Source organism: Gigantopelta aegis, chromosome 10 (assembly GCF_016097555.1).
Source record: "Gigantopelta aegis isolate Gae_Host chromosome 10, Gae_host_genome, whole genome shotgun sequence".
In the NCBI taxonomy this organism is placed as follows: domain Eukaryota; kingdom Metazoa; phylum Mollusca; class Gastropoda; order Neomphalida; family Peltospiridae; genus Gigantopelta; species Gigantopelta aegis.
Window position 1 is genome coordinate 49,741,087 of NC_054708.1, and position 22,708 is coordinate 49,763,794.

General features: G+C 38.6%; 1 protein-coding gene across 1 annotated transcript in view; it reads left to right on the forward strand.

Annotated features, from left to right (window-relative positions):
- The first annotated feature begins 9,953 nt into the window (after nucleotides 1-9,953).
- The window catches only part of LOC121382632 (tyrosine-protein kinase ABL1-like), a 43,888-nt gene continuing 31,133 nt past the window's right edge, over nucleotides 9,954-22,708 (forward strand). The window contains exon 1 of the mRNA XM_041512161.1: nucleotides 9,954-10,257. Coding sequence (XP_041368095.1) covers nucleotides 10,152-10,257 — 106 coding nt within the window. The 5' untranslated portion in view covers nucleotides 9,954-10,151. The remainder of the gene's footprint in view (nucleotides 10,258-22,708) is intronic.

Here is a 22,708-nt window from a genome sequence, read left to right on the forward strand (position 1 = left end):
TGTATAGGCCTATCTATTTCAATCAATCTTATTCTGTATATATTTTTTCAATGTTATATTGCATATTTTTTATATATACTGATGGACAAAACAAAAGTCGTATGTCTGAAGTAAGATATATATGAAGAGTTTATGCGCAAAACGCGATATATCCATTTTTCATTTTTAGTAAAAGTGATTTTTTTAATTGGCGTATATCGCGTTTTGATAAGAAAACACGGGATTTACGCAATACAATTTCATAAGGATAAATCGCGTTTTGCGCCAAATTAGCGGGCCTACGATTAGCCCTTACTGACATACAATAATGGCTTTAACTAAAAACAAGAAAGAAAATGGTTTATATCGCGTTTTGCGCCTGAACTCTTCATATATATATATATACTGAACAAAATAAGAAACTTCCGCTAACTTTGCTTGAACATAACTTGATGAAAACAAACCGGGGGAATAATTGTTATATATGCGTTTAAAGAGTGTTCCATGATGCATCGTTTGGTGCAAAAATCATGGCCATAGGTTAACAGAAACTGGGAGAAAGTTTTACCAAGTGTGGTAGGGGTTACAAATAAAAACACCCACTTAATAACGGGTACGACCACCTGTTGAATTGACCACTGCAGTGCACCGCAGGCGCATAGAATTGACTAAAGTGTTGATTTCTGCCTGTGGAATATTGTTCCATTCCTGAATGAGCGCTTGACGAAGTTCGTTGAGGTTAGCAGATGGGCTGGGACGACGCCTCAATCGTCTGTCCAGACTATGCCAGACATGCTCGATGGGGTTGAGATCAGGACTTTTAGCGGGCCAGTCATCAATGAAATCAATGTTATTTGTCCTAAGAAAATTTACAGTGTCTCTAGCTGTATGAGAGGTGGCATTACCATGCTGAAAAATCGAGATGTTGGCGTTGTTATGGAACAGAGGAATGACGCGATGAGCGAGAATGTCATCGCGGTAACGTTGAGCATTTAAATTGCCATCAGTGACGACTAGTGGTGAACGATAACCATGGGCAATGGCTGCCCAGACCATGACAGAACCCCCACCCCCGAAACGATCTCGTTCAAGAACACAACAGTCAGCATAGCATTCATTTCTCCTACGGTAGACGCGCACCCTGCCATCACCACATTGTAAAGAAAATCTGGATTCATCCGAAAAAAACCCAACGGTATTCCAGCATCGCCGTATCCAACGAGTGTGTACATGTGCCCAATTAAGACGATTTAAACGATGACGTTGCGCTAAAACGCATCCGACGTAAGGACGTAACGCATGTAAACCGTTCTCCCGCAGACGATTACGAACAGTTTGCCCACTGATTCGGTTATTATGAAGCCCAGGTGTGTTAGCAGCAGTAGCATTGGCAGTTTGGAATCGATTGCGCAAATGCGTGTTCATGATATAGCGGTCTTGACCACGCGTTATAACACGCGGACGTCCACGACGTGGCAAGTCGTTTGTGCTTCCTGTCGTTCGAAATCTTACGCGAAGATTTCGTATCGCTCGACTAGAACTCCCAACATGCCTTGCAACGCCTTCTGTCGACATGCCAGCATCAAGCATGCCAATCGCCCGTTCGTGTAAATTATTGGGTATTCTTGGCATACTAAAAATGCTACAATGTAAAAAACGTTAATTTTGTTTACAAATTTTGAAGCGTTTTCGTTCACTTGACGACAATGTCAGTAAGACAAGTAAAACAAATTGACCGAATACTACACGGGACATGTCGAACCATGCATGCACGTGCAAATTGGATTTCACGTTGTCGACAATTAACAGTGCAAAAATAATCGATAAAATTCATGAATCCTGATAATACAGCTCAAGGCTAATACTACCTATACAATTTCTTTACACAATGAATTCTTTAATACAACAAATACTATATGTACAAATCGGAAGTTTCTTTTTTTTGTTCAGTATATATACTCTTCAAAAAAAGAAACGCAAAAGGGTACAAATGGGTTATAACTCCGAGTTTATGTTTCCTACCGGTTCATGCTTTGTGAATATAAGGTCATTGCATGTCCCAAACACATTCCCACGGTTACATTCGATAAAACGCAGCTACTGTACAATAAAGTTCCAAAATGTGAATATTCGCAAAAACGCAGCCACGTGCAAACCATGTCACCACTGCACGTGCGTTGTCTGCACGTGCAACATGAACACCGACAGTATAAAAGTGCAGGGTGTTCGCTTGCCTGGCCTCTGTATCTGGCCGACAGTTGACAATTCTGGACATGCCACGTCTCAGTGAACCGCAGAGAAACAATGCCATCGGCCGACTAGACGCAGGCGAATCCAGAACGGCCGTTGCCAGGGCATTCCATGTGTCCCCAAGCACCATCTCCAGACTGTGGGACCGTTACCAGCAACATGGATCAACACGTGACCTCCCTAGATCCGGTCGACCACGGGTCACTACCCCCGGGCAGGACCGCTACATCCGGGTACGCCACCTTCGGGAACGATTGACTACTGCCACCTCCACAGCCGCAGCAATACCAGGTTTGCGCAGGATATCCGACCAGACCGTACGGAACCGCCTACGTGAGGTAGGAATTCGTGCCAGACGTCCAGTTCGAGGTGTCATCTTAACACCACAACACCGTCGACTCCGACTGCAGTGGTGCCAGAGTCATCGACAATGGCCTCAACTGCGATGGAGACAGGTGTGGTTCAGTGACGAGTCCCGATTTCTGCTCCGACGTCATGATGGAAGATGTCGCGTGTATAGGCGTCGTGGTGAACGTTATGCGGCAAACTGCGTGCAGGAAGTGGACAGATTCGGCGGGGGTAGTGTCATGGTGTGGGCAGCCATCTCACACACTGGCAGAACTGACCTGGTCCACGTGCAGGGCAACCTGAATGCACAGGGCTACATTGACCAGATCCTCCGGCCACACATCGTTCCAGTTATGGCCAACGCCAACGCAGTGTTCCAACATGACAACGCCAGGCCTCACACAGCACGTCTCACAACGGCTTTCCTACAGAACAACAACATTAATGTCCTTCCTTGGCCATCGATATCACCGGATTTGAACCCAATTGAGCATCTATGGGACGAGTTGGACCGACGCCTCCGACAGCGACAACCACAGCCCCAGACCCTGCCCGAGCTGGCAGCAGCCTTGCAGGCCGAGTGGGCCACCATCCACCGGGACGTCATCCGTACTCTGGTTGCTTCAATGGGCAGGCGGTGCCAGGTAGTTGTCAACACACGCGGAGGCCACACCCGGTATTGACTCCAGATGACCTTGACCTTGGTGGTGTGTCCTATCACTTACTCACAATGGACTAGAGTGAATTGTGAACAATCCTGCAACATTTGGTAATTATCGGACTCACCATTCAATAATTAAATCAATTCTCCAAATGTTACGACAATGTGGTTTTGCGTTTCTTCTTTTGAAGAGTATATATATTTGTACCACGCTTTGGTGTCGGTCCCTTCGATTTTACCTGTGGTGTATCCCATAGTTAGACCACGGGCGTGTCTAACCAACATTTTAGCGATTGCTGAATGGCTGAAGAAAGTTACGCCTACAGGTCACATATAAATCAGCAAGAATTAAATTAGAACATTGTTTTAAAAAGTAACTTTCATTAACATTAGCAATAAAGTTTCAATATAAATATGTAAAAACTAAATAATTATTTTATTAAAAAAACAAAAACAAAAAACAACTAAAATTAAATATTATTAAACAGTTTAGCTTCATTTCCCATTACATTACTGAACAGCTGCAACATTCAAAAGGGACACCTGTACTGAGGGAGTTAGCAGCGTTAAAAAGGGCGCCTATAGCAAGAGGTCATGGCACACCATCCACTTTTCCATGTTATACTGTTCAGAAGGCTTTAAATGTATTTGAACACCTAAAATACAAAATTTTCTCGGGAAAGCATGCCCGGGCCCACAAATACATGTATTTTCACCCACAGACATTCGCCCCACCCCCGACCCCATTTTCAAATACACTCCGCGGGCCCTGTGTAAGGGGCCGTTCAAATATTGTATTATATATTGTTGTCATGACATGGCACGTTTAAGAGAAAACAAAATTGTGTTACGTAACGCTGTTCAATACACCCCCACCCCTTGTAACGCCACATAACGCTTGGACTTACACCCCCACCCCCTAAGCGTTACGTAATATTTGAATGGCCCCTAAGTGTTGAAAAGTACCCCACACCCCCAATTACTTGTTAAATATATATTCGTCTGTTATAATTATATACATGACTCAAAGAAGTGTGGGTGCCCTGCCCACGTATGGGTACCCCTCAATATAAAATCATGGCCAACCCCGTGCCAAAATTCACTAACATATATATTATTTACATGGTAATTATCAAGATGAGCGCGATATTACGTTCTCCATGAAAAAAACAATAAATGCATTGTATTCATCTGCTAAACATTTCCGGGGCACTTCAAATTTCTAGGAGGGGTTACGCAGCGCTCTCTCCTTGTGGGCCTATCCGCGCCTGTAATGTCAGATGAATCAGTATTTCTGACATGTTTCCCCGTATAGGCTAATCTAAGCAAGTAGTCCAAGGGGGACCCAATAAATTGCAAAAACCCATACATTTGCTACGTCCGATGCGGAGATATCGCAGGAGATATCGCAATTTATAGTGCCAACGATATCTCCTACAAAAGCCTTTAATGGATAATAAAAGCTAGTTACCTCATCCATCACTCGAGCTTCGTCTAGTTAGACCACGATTATTGCGGCCGTTGAGTGACGGGTGTAATAGATCTCGGGCTACGCCCTCGATCATTACACCTGTCACTCAACGGCCGCAATAACCGTGGTCTAACTAGACACCAGCCTCGGTGGCGCAGTGGTTAAGCCATCGGACTACATGCTGGTAGGTACAGGATTCGCAGGCCGGTACCGGCTCCCACCCAGAGCGAGTTCTTAAGGGCTCAATGGGTAGGTGTAAGGCCACTACACCCTCTTCTCTCACTAATCACTAACCAACTAACAACTAACCCACTGTCCTGGACAGACAGCCCAGATAGCTGAGGTGTGTGCCCAGGACAGCGTGCTGGAACCTTAATTGGGTATAAGCACGAAAATAAGTTGAAATGAAATCTAACTAGATGAAGCTCTCGAAAAAGGATTATGTAACTATAACATATATATATATATATATATATATATATATATATATATATATATATATATATATATCATGTAAGGAGAGGCTCTCTTTTTTTGCAGAATTTGACGCTGATGCAGTGACATAATATAAATAATTATATCACAAATGCAAGCTCACACACTCATATATCTAGTTAATGAACAGCTATTGTTGCCTTGCCTTGTAACACATCCACATTTTTGATGGAGAAAGTCCACATAGATATGTGCGACGTTGGGGTGATCGTTATCATGTGGAAATGTTTCACTGATGGTTGTCATGAAAGGTAACATGTGAAGAATCAGTTACTCAGGATATTTTGTCGATGCCGCTGTGTTTTTCAGACCAATACCTCTGATTGCCTGGTTTCTTCTTTGCCGCCCCATACGATGGTCCTGATTACTAAATCAATGTGCTCTTGTGGTTTCGTTAAACAAAACAAACTTTTAACTTTAATTATTTCGACTGTGCCTCCCAAGTGAACTCATTTGGATATATAACGATCATGAAATCACCTTGCATTTAACTAGTGTGTGCATTTTTTATTTACCATGTAATTTTAACTAATCTCTATGTAGTATTTTAGACATGTGGCGTTTCTATTGTCCACCAGCATATTATGTTGTACGCTGCTTATGATGGGTGCAAATAAACTAAACGGTAATAAAATGGAATTACAGAGATTTTTTTTAAAGATAGGCTATAATACATAACAATACTTGGCACGCGCGCGCACCCCCCCCCCACCCCACACGCCCACCCATACACTAGGGACATTGTGTGTGCAGATGGGATTTCTGGGGTCCAAGCGATTACAAAAAATAAATAAATCGGGGGAGCTTGCCACCGTCTAGGCCCACTTTTGTTCAGTTTTATGCAAACGCGCCTGATTGACGTATTTATCACGTGGCTTGTTTGTGAAGGGGAAAAAGGCTTTTATATATATACTACTCAAAAGAATTTAAGGGTCAGATGATATTTTCGACATTATTTTCTGAATGTCAATTATATTAGCTAGACCATAATGTCACGCATGGTATTGTTCCATTTTGACGAAAGTGGGTCTAAGCAACCCATAAATGAATTAAAATCCACTGTCATTGACACTGTCGACTAGTTCTAATGGCGAAAACATGCTTACATTTGCACGTAAATTAGGGCGAAAGCGAAAGGTCTGCTAAGTGCCCATAACTTGCTTTTTCACAAAGCGCTTCATTTGCACGCTTTGCACGTGTATTCCATGTTCCCAATGCTGAATTTCCGTATAATTGGAGCTTGCGTTCGTGTACGGTGCACACTCCAAATTCGACAATGGTACGACTTCAACTGACTATCGAAGATCGAGGAAGGGCTATTGCTTGGCTTCAGGATGGCAACACGCAAAGAAATGTTGCTCTGAGACTTGGTGTCAGTCAGAGTGTCGTTGGCCGACTGTGGCAACGATACCAAGCAACGAATTCTGTTCGAAATCGTCCACGTTCGGGAAGACCCCGAAACACTACAAATAGAGAGGACCGCTACATCACCAATAAGGCTCTACGTCAACGCACAACCACTGCACGCCGATTACGTGACAATCTGCGGACTGCGACTGGAACTCGAGTGTCTGATCAAACCATACGCAATCATCTGAGAGCCAATAATCTACGCTGCCGTCGCCAGGCTGTTCGACCACCACTCCTACCACGTCACAGAACGGCCAGACGTCACTGGTGCACGCTTCATCTGCGGTGGCAACGTGTTCAGTAGGGTCGAGTGATGTTCACTGATGAGTCCAGGTTTAGTCTCCAGTTCAACGACGGTCGGGTTCGTGTCTACAGACGTCCTGGGGAGCGCTTCGCTGACGTTAACGTTAGACAACGTCACCGGTTCGGTGGTGGCAGCGTCATGGTGTGGGGCGGCATCTCTATCCACCACAGGACCCCCCTCTATGTGGTGGATGGCAATCTGAATGGAATCCTTTATCTGAATGAGATTATCCGGCCGTTGGTTCTCCCAGGCCTTCAGCAGATTGGCGGCGGGGCAGTTCTGCAGGATGACAATGCCAGACCCCACCGCGCCAGGGTGGTAACGGACTTTCTCAGACAACAAGGTATCGCCAGGATGGATTGGCCAGCATATTCGCCTGACTTGGCCCCAATAGAGAAACTGGGACGAATTAGGCAGGAGAGTTCGGGATAACCATGCCCCTCCGGCCAACCTTCATGATCTGGGTCAACTTCTTATGGCAGAGTGGCAGGCCATTCCCCAAGAGTTCTTCAGACGTCTGATCAACAGCATGAGGCAACGATGTGTCGAGTGTATTCGCGCCAGGGGTGGATTCACACACTATTAAACGAATGTTCTAATGTGTAAAATCCATGTTTGACAACCTTCAACTTTGACAGCATGTCATGTGACTTTCTTGTATACAGTGACGTTTATTTGTGTTTTTTTGTAAATATGGAACAATAAATAAAAAATTTGGTGTAGTTTACATCATCAATCTAATACACTCTGAAACTTATTTGGTTATACATTTTTGACCCTTAAATTCTTTTGAGTAGTATTTCAACGTAATGTTTGGCGGTGTATGTTCTAGCATTACGGGACGCTACAGGGGGTAGGGCTATCTAATTTTAACAACAAGGAATAGCGTTATGTAATATTTGAATGATATCTTGCAGATTTAAGATAAGGTGGGCGAATATTGACGATACCTCACGGTTACTGGGTATTATGAAAACATTTTACTTTTTTATTGGTAAATTACTGCCGACACATTGCAAATACAATGAAAATAAGTGCATTCAATTAATATCAACATCTTAAGCATGAAACATTTTCCCCCAGGACGATGGGTCTCTAGAAAGAAGATTACATCAAAAGAGGATAATATTGGACATTTCCACTAATTTTTAAATGTGATTTTGAAGAATTCTTGCTCACCTCGTCAAAGGGTTTCGTTTGTGGGCAAGATTATGACTTTTTCATTTTATTTATTTATTGTTTTTTGTTTTTTGTTGTTGTTAGGGTTTGTTTTGTTTGCTGGTGGTTGTGTATAGACAGACGTCATACACCAGAAGCATTCTCAGGACGAGCGATCGCTGGTGCTAGCTAGACTGTGTTTTGTGCCGAATATTACATGAATGTGATGTGATAGAAAACAGTGGTACCAGTCAAATTGTTCGCGAGTGCTCTGCCTCCTACACCCCACTGCTTGACAATGTGCCAGCTCACACTGTTCACGTTTCTGTTTCCGCAGAGTAGAAGGTGAATATGGCATCCATCCATCCATCCATCCATCCATCCATCCATCCATATATTCATTCATTCGTGCATCCATCCACCAGTCCCACCACGACTGGTACATCAAAGGCCGTGGTATGTACTACCCTGTCTGTGGGATGGCGCATATAAAAGATCCCTTGCTGCTAATCGAAAAGAGTAGCCCATGAAGTGGCGACAGCGGATTTCCTCCTTCAATATCTGTGTGGTCCTTAACCATATGTCTGACGCCATATAACCGTAAATACAATGTGTTGAGTGCGTCGTTAAATAAATAAATAAAAATCTTTTTTCTTTCCATCCACCAATCCACCCATCCATCTATCCATTCATCTCTTCATTCATTCATTCATTCATTCATTCATCCATCCATGATCCATCCACCCATCCATCCATCCATCCATCTATCCATCCATCCATCCATTCATCCATACATACATACAACACATTACAAAACCAATATTAAAAAAAGAAAGAAATGTTTATAACAACGCACTCAACACATTTCATTTATGGTTATGTCGGACATACGTTTAAGGACCATAGAAATAATTAGAGATGAATTCCGCTGCCGCCTCTCCATAGGCTACTCTTTTCGATTAGCAGCTACATAAGGGATATTTCCATCTCACAGCCAGGATAGTACACACCACAGTCTTTGTTGCACCAGTTGTAGAGTACTGGCTGGGACGAAAAATAGCCCAATGGGCGTACTGACGGGGATTGATCCTAGACTGAACGCATCAGGCGATGGGTGTTTTCCCACTGTTCTACGTCTCGGCCCAAACCAATATGTAACAGGTCTAAATGTACCAACAAAAATGCAGGCATTTTTTTCCCCTCGTTTTTTTTTTTTCCCCATAGCAATCTGGTCAATGTTTTAAGGGGAATAATCGGTTGTGACTTGCGGTGCATATTTATGTAAGAGTTACTTCCCTTACAATTTACATTAAAAGAATTAATTAATTAATTATTTTAAAAAATAATAATAATAAATTGAATGACGGATTATTCCCATTTTTAAATAATGCTACCAGAATTCGTTTATGGCGGAAATAAAAGATGGCTTCGTATTATTTAGCTTTGTCAGTGTCTTCATTTAAAGTTTTAATTTAATTCGTATTGTTAAATATTAGGCTACATTTATAAAGTCAAAAAAAAAATTCACACATGAAATGTAGGTTATATAAATAATAGTAAATATGACTTGTCAAATAGAGAGGTGGGCGACTTTTTTGGAGTTTATAAATATGGTTTAGTCGATGTGGCAGCACTAAATTAATAAATAAACATTATATATCAATAATTCAACAAATCAGCATAATAATTGTAATACGCCTACTTAATTAATTAATCGGCCAGTTATGCTATGCATAAATTTTATTGCGATCTTAATCGAGCTCGTGTAGTGGAATAAAAGTGTCATACCAAAAATATGTATTGTTTTAGGATTAGACGAGTCAGGTCAAAGGTCAGTTGGTACCAGCCTCGGTTTCATAAACTGAACTCAACAAGATGGCTGCCACCGAATAAGGGAGGAAGTACAATGTAAAATACTGATTTTGGTGTCAAACGGCTTGATTAATATGATACATGTAGTGTATGTTATAAGTATAACACATGTTCATGTAAGAGTCAATACTAAATATGTGGATTAATGTCTGCAGGTGCTCTACGGAAGGCTAAACCTGCGGCTTCGTCCGCTTTGAAAAAGAATGGGGGGTGCGCAGGGGAAAGAAAGCAAACCTAGTTCCGGGAAATTGAAGGCAAAGACAAAAGATCCTCGAATTTCTTCTGGAAATATATTTGCAGAACATAATGGTAAGTGCTTTGTAGTTTTTGTGTAAATGATTTTTTCGTGTGAAGATATTGCTGATGATCGGTGTTTAATGACAGTTGTACCCAAGTCTGCTGTCAACACCAAGCTGAAGACAGGTGGATTGATTTGATAGTGAAGGAATCGAGGAAGCTGTCATTGAACGAGTATGTAATACAGTCATCTGAACACTTTTCTTTCTTTTTAATTTTTTTTTACAGTATAAAGATTTATTGTTGATGAAATTTTGGATGTACATTAATTTTCCATACAATGTAAATCATGCTATGAGTAATTGGTATGATTTGGATTAGGTCATCTTGCCCCAAATCCAATTTATATTGATGATTGATCACTTTACCCCAAACATTTGTGAGATTGGCCTTGCTCCCCAATTTAGATTAATGTTATAATAACTTTAATCATATTTATTTGATAATAACAGATTTAAAAAAAAAAAAAACCCATAACTTAACTGCTTGGTTTAAAGGCAACAGTAAAACGGTTCTAGATTTGGGGGCGGGACATAGCCCAGTGGTAAAGCACTCCCTCAATGCACGGTCGGTCTGGGATCAACCCCCATTGGTGGGCCCATTGGGCTATTTCTCGTTCCAGCCAGTGCACCATGACTGGTATATCAAAGGCCGTGGTATGCACTATCCTGTCTGTGGGATGGTGCATATAAAAGATCCTTGCTGCTAATCGAAAAGAGTAGCTCATGAAGTGGCGACAACATGTTTCCTCTCAATATCTGTGTGGTTCTTAACCATATGTGACATGTCTGACGGCATATAACCGTAAATAAAATGTGGTGAGTGTATTTTTAAATAAAACATTTCATTCTTTTTTTTCTTTTGATTTGTGTGCAGTAATGGTAGTTGAGATGTAGTCATATTGTCAAATTAAGTATCCATGCATATGTATTCAATACAATATAATTTAATATAATACAATACAAAATGCTTAATTTCTGTACTTACATATGGTGTATATACATTTAATTATACATATAAACACAGTAATAAAGCTAATGATAAGAATAATGAACAACTAAATATATATACTTTAAACAAAATAAAACAATTTAGTTATATGTTTAGTGCTACAGTGACTTGCCACATATCATTTGATAGTGGTTTTAGCATACACATGTATGCATTCATATACATGTTTATATGTATGCATGCATGTGTACATATATTTTTAAAAAAGGAGCAATTAATGTGGTCATATTAATTATGAAGCAAGATGCCAGATTGGCCATACAGCTTAGAATGAATGTTGGTCAATTGGCCCCAAAACTAACTCACTTTAGCAGTTGGTCAACTCACTCCAAACTGTTTAATCAACTTGCCGCCCGCCGCCCCCCCCCCCCCCCCCCCCCCCCCCCCCCGAAAAAAATAATTACTAACTCACCCCAGTGTCTGGTCAACTCAATTGATCAACAACTTTGGTGTGTCATTTATAAATATATTAATATTACTGGTAAACTGACTGATTAACAATAATCATATTATATTATTATTGATAATGATTATTGGTTTGTACAGTTTTATAGTATATTTTATTATCCGAGTCTGTCTTAACTATTGGTAATCAGTGTTCTCGCTGGGTGAAAATTAAAGAAGGGTGTTTGCACGGCACCATACCCTTCAAAAACAAAAACAAAAAAACCCACTGAAAAAAAAAAAAAAGAGGAGTGGGGGCGGGGGCAGCTTATTAACCATATTGTTGTTGGTCGAGTTTGTGGAAAGACATACTCCTTATTTTGCCTACAAAAAAGTTTATATGAAATACAAGCTGTCTCGTCTTTTAATTGAACTGAATATGTTGTTGATCTGACAGTCACGGGCAGTTCTGGTTTTGCTGAACCAATCAGAGGTTCAGTAGCGGGGCAGGCCACCCTTCTTAAATGGAGCCGCGAAAACATTGGTTTGTTTGTCCTAACCCGACTGACCCACGGAAATCGACTGGTGTCAAAATCTTTTTTGACCTCTTTTGGGAAAGATTTAATTTTTTTTTTTAACCAATTTCAGTTTAAGCTTAAACAAGTACAATATTGATCTGTAGATGATATTTGTCTAACATTTTGAAACCTCGATATAATTTAACCAAATTTTATTAACGTCAGTTTCGATCGTTAGAGATTAGAAATTCTGTAAAATGCTATTCATAGTAAAGAGAACACAATTTTCCCTCAATGGTGGTACGCGATCTCGCCACTGCGGTGCACATTTGTAATACTTGGTACATGCTCTTGTGACAGGCAAAATGGGTGTTAAACTAAATCAATCTAACGGTAACTGCACAGGTACCTTCGTGTGAGCCAGATGAGGCTATGTACGGATATGCTTTGACAATCACAAAGTTAATATTAGCGGTCATTTTGTCCATCACTAGGTACTGTCGCTAGAATGACATTGATTTTGTCCATCACTAGGTACTGTCGCTAGAATGACATTGATTTTGTCCATCACTAGATACTGTCGCTAGAATGACATTGATTTTGCTATTAATAGATCTGATTCAGTCCAAAAGAAGCTATACAAATGTCGCACTCCGCGTAGAATCAGTAATCGGCCGACTTATTCCGATTACTTTGGAATAGCAGTGAGCGATATTTTGTTTTCATCAGTATCATTAAATTGCATCGGTATATAATGTAATATTCTAAGAAACTACCCATAAAGATTCTGTGATATGCTTCAAGCACCGATTATCATTACATCAGGACTGAGTATTTCAGAAAACTACTGTAAATTGTAAATAATATCAGTGGCATGCTAACGCAGGTAGCATTTTATAATAAAAGTAGTAGTACAGTAACACAGATATATTGTATCTTTCTAACACCGGCAATGTAGGCTTATTTTCTTCCAAAAAACCTGATAATTTTTTGTAAATATTTTCTGATGAACGATTACAGCTTTTGCACAAACGATCCGTTGTTTATGTTGATATTGGTTTTGCATAACTGACAGACAAACAACAAAATCATTCGTGCCAAATTTGGTGACGTGGCCACATGCCGTTTCGAGCCCTGATCATTAAAACCCCTACTAGGTGGTTTGGGTTTGAAATCTTTAAATTTGGACTGCATTTCATGTCCTTTGAAAATTAAGCAATAAGTTTAAAAAATAATGTGCCAAAAAATGGGGGTATGGTACCATATCCGTTTTACCCTCTGGCAGAAACTGCACACTGGCAACAATTTTGTTTCAAGTCAATACTTTTTACATTTTATCAGCCAAATGCTAGAATGTTGCAGCCACTTTGTATGAAAATTAACAAATGGCTATTTTGGCCATGGACAAGGTGAGCCCTGTTAATTTGATAAAGTTAGCTGATGTTCTCATAGGCAGTTTTTATGGGTTAGTGGGTAGAGACACACTGTATTTTTTTTTTTACAAGAAGGCCAATATATACCACTTACTGTCTTTGACATTCCAGTAGACCGGCCTCGATGGCGTCGTGGTTAGGCCATCAGTCAACAGGCTGGTAGGTACTGGGTTCGGATCCCAGTTGAGGCATGGGATTTTAAATCCAGATACCAACTCCAAACCCTGAGTGAATGCTCCGCAAGGCTCAATGGGTAGGTGTAAACCACTTGCACCGACCAGTGATCCATAACTGGTTCAGCAAAGGCCATGGTTTGTGCTATCCTGTTGTGGGAAGCGCAAATAAAAGATCCCTTGCTGCTAATCGGAAAGAGTAGCCCATGAAATGGCGACAGCGGGTTTCCTCTCAAAATCTGTGTGGTCCTTAACCATATGTCTGACGCCAAAGGCATGGGTAAATAAAATGTGTTTAGTGCATCGTTAAATAAAACATTTTTTTCTTTGACTTTCCAGTAATAGAAGTACTGGTTAGAGCTGGAAAAAACCCTGATAAGTAATTTTACACTGATTAAGTTTTGAAATATGGTTGTTATATAATAATCTCTATACATTATGCCCAGCAGGGTTCTACTAATTATAGTTATCAATGTATTTAATGTGAGACTGGCTGACTCATAGTCATACTATACTAAAAAGTAGGGAGGTTCTACAACATAGTATGTTATTGCTTACATTGCTGCACTGAGGCTGGATTTGGCCCATTTGTGTTTGTCTCTGTGTTGACTTGTGCTGCACTTTGCTATTCTGTGTCTGGCAGAAAGTACATGTATCTTGATCTTTAAAACAAAGTGTTTGTTTTGTGTAATGACACCACTAGAGTACATTGATTTATTAATCACCGACTATTGGATGTCAAATGTATGGTAATTTTTGACATAAAGTTTCAGAGAGGAAACCTGCAATATTTTTCCATTAGTAGCAAGAGATCTTTTATATGCACCATCCCACAGACAGGATAGCACATACCATGGCCTTTGATATATCAGTTGCAGTGCACTGGCTGGAATGAGAAATCGCTCAATCCCTAAGGCTGCTAATGGAAAATTGAATGATGCACAATATTTCACGGGAACCGTTCTGTTCGCGTCTCAGTTACGCAACTTTAAAATCACAAGAACGGCCAATCGGTTACACGGTGAACAATTACATTCTAAAATTAAAAGTATGATATCAAAAGTATCAGTAATGAAAGTGAAAATCAGTTTATATTTCAAGTAGTTTTAGGATTAGGTAGGCCTAACTCATCAGTTATGAGAACTATATTCACGTAACCGAACAATCGGTTACCTAAGTAAAACTTGCGTGAACTGACTTCGATTACTTAAGATTTTGAAATATCGTCCCCTGTTGTAGTGGTTTTTTGTCTGTTTTTTTGTTTCAAACTTTACATTTCTACATAGATGTAAGTTGTATTATATGAGGGTCATTCATAAAGTCCATTATTTGGTCAGTAGTCATATCTTTCAGACAACCTATTTGTTCACCACTTTGATCTTAAATAACATTCTTCCATGATTGTTTTTTTTTACTATTTAACAATCAACACCTGGTGTCTAATAATTTATGAACTTGTCATATCTCCATTGAATAATTGGTAAGTACTGTTAGTTGATGACATGGAAACAGTTAGTCTTAAGGTTTTTTTTTTTTAATGCCTCTGATAGCTTTTATACTACAATGAATTAGTTTAAAATGGCAAAAATAGTTGAATACATACACTGGTGTGTAGAACTAACTGAGCTACCTTCTATTATCTATAAATAAAGATTTTATTATTATTATTATTATGTATATATGTATATTTATTAATAATATTACCCCAGCAGAGCAATGGTGTTTTTGAAAAGAATAAATAGAACTTTTTGTTTTTAATTATCTCTGAAAGTTAATAAAATACAAAGAAACAACACTTCTCAAAACAATATTTATAAAGTGGTTTATATCGTTTCTATAATTTTCGTTTGTCAGAAAAAAACCCTGGGAAGGAGGCATTTATCCTTGGTTTCAACTTTGGGTGGAGATGAAAATCTAGAATTAATTTTTGTAAGAGTCTAGATACAAGATTATTAATAGGACTGAAATGATGACACAATCAAGAATGATAAGCCATTCGTCTTTGTGGGGAAAATTCAAAAGGTTTTTCATTGGTATAATATTTTGTAAAATACTTTGCAGTGCTTAGGTGAAAACAAACATGAATAACATTTGCTAGTGTTATTGAGAAAACAAAACATATAAAATAAAAAATTGACGTGTTTTATTTTGGAGTTAACCTTTAAGCAAATGGACAAGTACTGGGTGATAAAACAGTTTTTCCTTCTATCAACTGCAGGGGGTTAACTAGTTACTACAAACAATAACAATACAAGTAATTGTATGTGCCCAAAACTAGGTGAGGTGAACTAGGAAAAAATCAACAGTCAATCACTGTCATTTATTCATAGCCTTGTTACAAAACAATATGTACTGAACTTTATGTTGGTGGGTGTCCAGTGTGTATACAAATTGGTTTTACCTTCATGTCCTAACATGAAAAGCTTGTTTACTGATTTACAGAACCATGCATAGTTGTTTTATTTATTTTAAAATTTATTTATTTTAAATTTGTTATTATAATAATTATTATAAAAAACATTTTGTAAATCATCTACTACACAGTTTCTCCAAGAAGCAATTGAATCCTTGTTTAGACTGATATTTGGTAGAGCCTGGGGTGTGATGGGTCACTGGATCAATTGCCCTCCCTGGATTCTAGAACTTTTTGTTTTCTCTGTCCCAAACAGTACCCTGTGGCTGGAACATGTATATCAAAGGCTATATGTATCATCCTGTCTAGATGTCCCCAAAGGCTATGTCTTTTTATTCCTAATTATTAGGGGCGAGACAGAGCCCAGTGGTAAAGCGCTCGCTTGATGCACGGTCGTTTTGGGATCGATCCCCGTCAGTGGGCCCATTGGACTATTTCTCGCTCCAGCCAGTGCTCCACAACTGGTGTAACAAAGGCCGTTGTATGTGCTATCCTGTCTATGGGATGGTGCATATAAAAGATCCCTCGCTACTAATCGAAAAGAGTAGCCCATGAAGCGGCGACAGTGGGTTTTCTCCCTCAATATCTGTGTGGTCCTTAATCATACGCCCGACGCCATATAACCGTAAATAAAATGTGTTGAGTGCGTCGTTAAATAAAACATTTCCTTCCTTCCTAATTATTAATTTGATAAAAATCTCATGTAAAAGTTCTCTCTCTCTCTCTCTCTCTCGCTCTCGCTCTCGCTCTCGCTCTCTCTCTCTCTCGCTCCTCTCGCTCTCGCTCTCTCTCTCTCTCTCTCTCTCTCCTCTCCTCGCTCCCGGCTCTCTCTCTCTCTCTCTCTCCCATCATCTCTCTCTCTCTCCCTCTCTCTCTCTCTCTCTCTCTCTCTCTCTCTCTCTCTCTCTCTCTCTCTCTCTCTCTCTCTCTCTCGCTCTCTCTCTCTCTCTCTCTCTCTCTCTCTCTCTCTCTCTCTCTCTCTCTCTCTCTCTCTCTCTCTCTCTCTCTCTCTCTCTCTCTCTCTCTCTCTCTCTCTCTCTCTCTCTCTCTCTCTCTCTCTCTCTCTGTGTGTGTGTGTGTATGTATATATATTATATAAAAATTGTTTGTAATTTTTTTGGTGAATTTATAGATGTCATAAATTGTATAACATTACATGGCATAGGTAAGTGATTTTATACTAAATTTGTGTCTGTTATACTTCGATAAATTCACAAAAAACCATCAAAACATTTTATACATGTAATTATAAACAACACAACTTATTTAGTTATAAACAGTGTTTCTGCCAGAAAGAAATGTTTTGGGTATGTCGCTATGAAACTGAATGTAACCACAGTCAATAGGGGGTATGGAGGGCCTCCCCCAGAATGAAAATGGGTTAAGTTTAGGATTAGGGTTAAGAAAATCATACAGTACTGATAAGAGTAATTAATTTTGTGAAAAAGTTAACTTGAAAAAAAAAAAAAATTGGGTATGGCGCCATACGGGTTTTACCCTGTGGCAGAAACGCTGATAAATCAGTTTCTAACGTTCTTTCCATAACCTGTTTTATGTAATGACGTTCTATTTTATGTAATGAGGTTTGTCAAAGGATTCAGTTTTTTGGTCATGTTGCCCAATCAGAATAGGGTAAGTCTTATAACGGTGGAAAGTTTGTAATTATATTAAAATAAATGCCGTTCCAACATGGTTGTAGCATGTTACAGAATAAAATACATGTAGTGTTAATATTTTATTACTTCATCGTGGAGTTTACAATTTCACATATATATTTATATACATGTAGATCCATGAGAAATATACACAGAATCATAAAGCTTTCAAGCAGTTAATGTTCACATGTTGACAGAAGACAGGTAAAATTAAATATTTTCATTATCTTTTGAATGAACCAATTTATGTGAAATACATAACAGTGTATTATAATAGATGTGTACCTCAGTCACCATATATAAAATTATAATAACTATATTTAGAACTGTATTCAGAATGTTTTAAATTGCTGTAAAAAAATATTGTATGGGATCATGATCTGAAATCCTATTATAACTTAATGGGAATGGAGATACTGTAACATGGAATTCCTTAAGTTTCTTAAATTTGTTAAATGTTGATGTAATTATGTTTTTCAATGATGACAATGTTCATGACAACCTTTGCTGAATGCATGAAACACTGAAGCATTGTTTTTCATAATTCCAATGAGTTAGTTTGAATGTTTTACCATTTAGCAGCCAATTTGCATAAATCACCAATTTGTATGGTATAAACAACGCAATGTGTTTTTCTTCTTTGTATATTCCTATATTAAAAGACCCACCTCGGTGGCGTCGTGGCAGGCCATCGGTCTATAAGCTGGTAGGTACTGGGTTCGTATCCCAGTCGAGGCATGGGATTTTTAATCCAGATACCGACTCCAAACCCTGAGTGAGTGCTCCGCAAGGCTCAATGGGTAGGTGTAAACCACTTGCACCGACCAGTGATCCATAACTGGTTCAACAAAGGCCATGGTTTGTGCTATCCTGCCTGTGGGAAGCGCAAATAAAAGATCCCTTGCTGCTAATCGGAAGAGTAGCCCATGTAGTGGCGACAGCCGGTTTCCTCTCAAAATCTGTGTGGTCCTTAACCATATGTCTGACGCCATATAACCGTAAATAAAATGTGTTGAGTGCGTCATTAAATAAAACACTTCTTTCTTTTCCTATATTAAAAGTACCATCAACAGACTGCACGTTTAGACAACAAAAGAATGTACATGTATGTGAAGTACAGAATAATGAGTTGCTTTATGATAATTGTTTGAGTTGATAATTATCCAGGCAGTCCTATTGGTTATTGCAGCTGGTATGGATTAAGCATGTGGTGTGTTTGCCTCTGGTTACATACAGTGATACACTGTGTGTACATGTTGGTTGTAAAAGCCCTGTAATACTAGTATATGTGTTCAGTTGGTGGTGATCTGCTGACTTGAGTTACGTGTACACATACTAGCTGTTATGACACGACCCGAAGGTGTTAGTTGATGGGGGATGATGGATGTACTTGCACCAGGACTTGTACATGTATACATGTAGTCAGCCAAATTCTACTTTTCCCCCCACAAAAAACCCTTTATGGTCTTAATTGGTCTGCTTTAGGGGGCAAGATTTAGCTCAGTCAGTTGAGAGCTCACTTGAGGTGCATGTGTCGCAGGATTAAACCACCTCCATTCCAACCAGTGCACCACAACTGGTCAAAACCATGGTATGTGCTTTCCTGTTTGTGGGAAAGTGCATCTAAAAAAAATCCCTTGCTGCAGTAAGAAAAAAATGTTGTGGGTTTCCTCTGTTGAATACGAGTCACAAATAGCAAATGTTTGACATCCAATAGCCGAGGATTAATTAATCAATGTGCTCCAGTGGTGTCGTTAAACAAAACAAACTTTAACTCTTTTTTTAAATCTGCTTTAGAAAAATATCTGATCGCATTTGATTACCATAACCAGTGATAACAAGAAGTAACATTTTGTTGTTTTTCATCACTTGTTTGATGGTAATTTGGGTACTAATGTAGACCACACTTTTGTTTTACGAAGCAAGTATTTCTAAGTGCTAAAATCATCTGAAGTGTGTAAGATAGATGGGCACTAAAGATGATTTTAGTGCGAAGATCGCTTCATAAAAGGGGGCCCAGATATCAGGATCACTGTAAGTCTGTCTGACCCCAAATGGGCACTGATTAAAGGGACTGTCCTGAGCTTATGGCTCTTGTTAAGAGGTTGCCATCTTTCAGAAACATTTAAATGACTAAAAAAAATTCTGCATAAAATATCAGTAGCTGTGTATTAAATGTGTTTCTGATCATCCTAGTGTTTGCAATAGGTCTTACTTCATTTTACTTCCTAATTGTTTTTGTTTTTTCTTACATGTATACAAAATTATTGGAAGATCGAAATCCAGCTTGGACTACATTAGGATGACCAGAAACATATTGAATATATAGACACTGATAGATCCTAAACTATATTAAGAATTTAAATATGTAACGGAACTATTTAGTATGTAATTTTTGCCATTAAGATATTTTATTTGTGGGAAACATCTTACAATGGCTGTGTACCTTTATGGTGCATATCACCCTTGAACACAACAATGATATAAATATACTACCATAGCTAAAGTTGCTACAAGCAACCATTGAATCAGTATTTGTATACTATAGACGTACATGTAAATACAATAACTCCTTACACTTAAAATAAATTGGGGGGAAAATGACAGCTGATTGGTTGATTTGGACAAAACAGGACATAGAGGATACTCCCCAAGTGGCTTGTGATATAATTTATTAGCACAAGTTGATAAAAGAATAAAATCCAAGGCTTGCCGAGGATTTTTATACTTTTATCATTGAGTGCTGATAAATTATATCACAAGATACGAGGGGGGTATTCTTTTTATCATCCATTATCATTATTTTCATTTGCGACAGTTGTAAACAATGTCAGTAATGTGGGTTGAATGTCACTGTATTATTGTTATTCCTAATATATGATATTGATGATATGAGAAAAAACGAGGGTAGTCATCTCTTTATCATATAATCTCAAGCTTAATACACTGATGAAAAGAAATAAGGGAACACATCAATTTGTAGACCAAATTTAATTCACTACTAGCGTAGTAATGGCTGTATTTCATACCAAGTTGTAATGTGGGATTGAATGTCTGTAGTGTTGAATGTGCTGCCTATATGTTTCCAGTCGATTTCTGACAATATGAATTGATATTTGATGCAGTCATTATTTCTTGTTGCTATCTATGTGATCCTTTATTTCTTTCCATCAGTATACAAAATGTTTTTGTAAACTGTTTGAGCAACTTTAATTCCAGTCAGCCATTACGCAATATTCAAATGATGTAAGATGGCAGGGTCTTTTTGAATGGATATGACGTTGATATGGATACCCTGACAAGTTACATGAAAATAAACTAGTGCTTTATGTTTTTTGTTTTCTAAACACTGAACTTTCAGTGTACAGTTACTGTTTGTTTTGTTTATGACTATGAATACATATGTCAATTATGGAGTGTCGTCAATTATGGAGTGTCACCCTAGTACATTTACTTAAATGTCAATAAACGTAGTGTCATGACCTCGATTAATTTACATCTAATTTTGCAAAGTTATCAAATTCTTAATCTCTGTGATGTGAAAAATATCACATACTTTGATTGCACTGGAAATGTAAGATATTATATGATAAAAATTTGTTACTACACTAGCTCCTCACAATAAGAATCATGCTGATTTTAATGGCAAGTACAGTAACACATTTTTCATTTAAATGGAACCAGCTACACTCGGTGACTTATGATAATTCATATTATATGACATGAATTTACTGGTTAGAATAGAAAAAAAAGAATACTATTATTGTAATATTATGTTATTAAATGGGTGTTTTCATATCAGCTGTGTTATAGGTCCAATTGAGTCACCACCCAACACTGGTCTGCCCTGGATTGAGCCCCTGGCTTTACATACTGAGTGGTATGGTGGTATATGAGCATGCTAAAGTATAACGCACATGCACCCAACACTGGCTGTATTAGCTTGAGGCGACATCAAGGGCCAGTACAGCCAGTCAACAGTCAATACGACTTTCTCTATACAGGAACTCAGTAAGCACTGTTAAGAACAAATCAAAGTACATACATGAATATATATTTTCAAGTAATACTTTGTGGGATATAAGATTATACCAAATATAATCTTCCCGAGTAGGTTTAACATAGTCAAATTTTCTTTTCATTTGAGCAAGAGTTTCTTCTATTTTTGGTGTGTTTTTTTTTGTTTTGTTTTTTTAATAAATTCATGCACGTACATTCAGTGTTTCTGCCAAAAAGAAAATTTTGGGTATGGTGCTATGGAATTGAATGCAACCACAGTCAACGGGGTATGGGGGGCCTCCCCTAGAAACAAATATGTTAAGTTTATGGTTAGGGTTAAGAAAATGATATAGTAATGATAAGAGTAATTAATTTTATCAAAAAGTTAACTTTAAAAAATAAAATCTGCCAAAATATTTGGGTTTGGCGCCATAACCATTTTACCCTCTGGCAAAAACCCTGAAATTGTAATAATTGGTTCAAACAGGTGACAGTATGTTCACAGTCCCTCTTTACAGTCACTTAGTGCACTTACAATTTACCAGTGATCTTTTGTTATCCAGTTGTAAACATAATATTGGTAATTGCGGTAGTGTACATGGATATCCTATTTCAGTGGTATTGACGTCAAATTTGTTCAGTAGTATTTACTGGTAATTGTGGTCTAATTGGCATGATGAATAATTAATAAGGCTGTGTACAGTATTTCCAGTCTGGTGTTTGTGGCCAGTTATAAGGCTGTGTACAGTATTTCCAGTTTGGTGTTTGTGACCAGTTATATGGACTGATGGTTCTCCACTTGAGCCATTGTCTGATCAGTGTTGGCTTGTCGATAAGCTTTCCTGTATTGTAATTTGTATCTCATCTTATGCCAGAT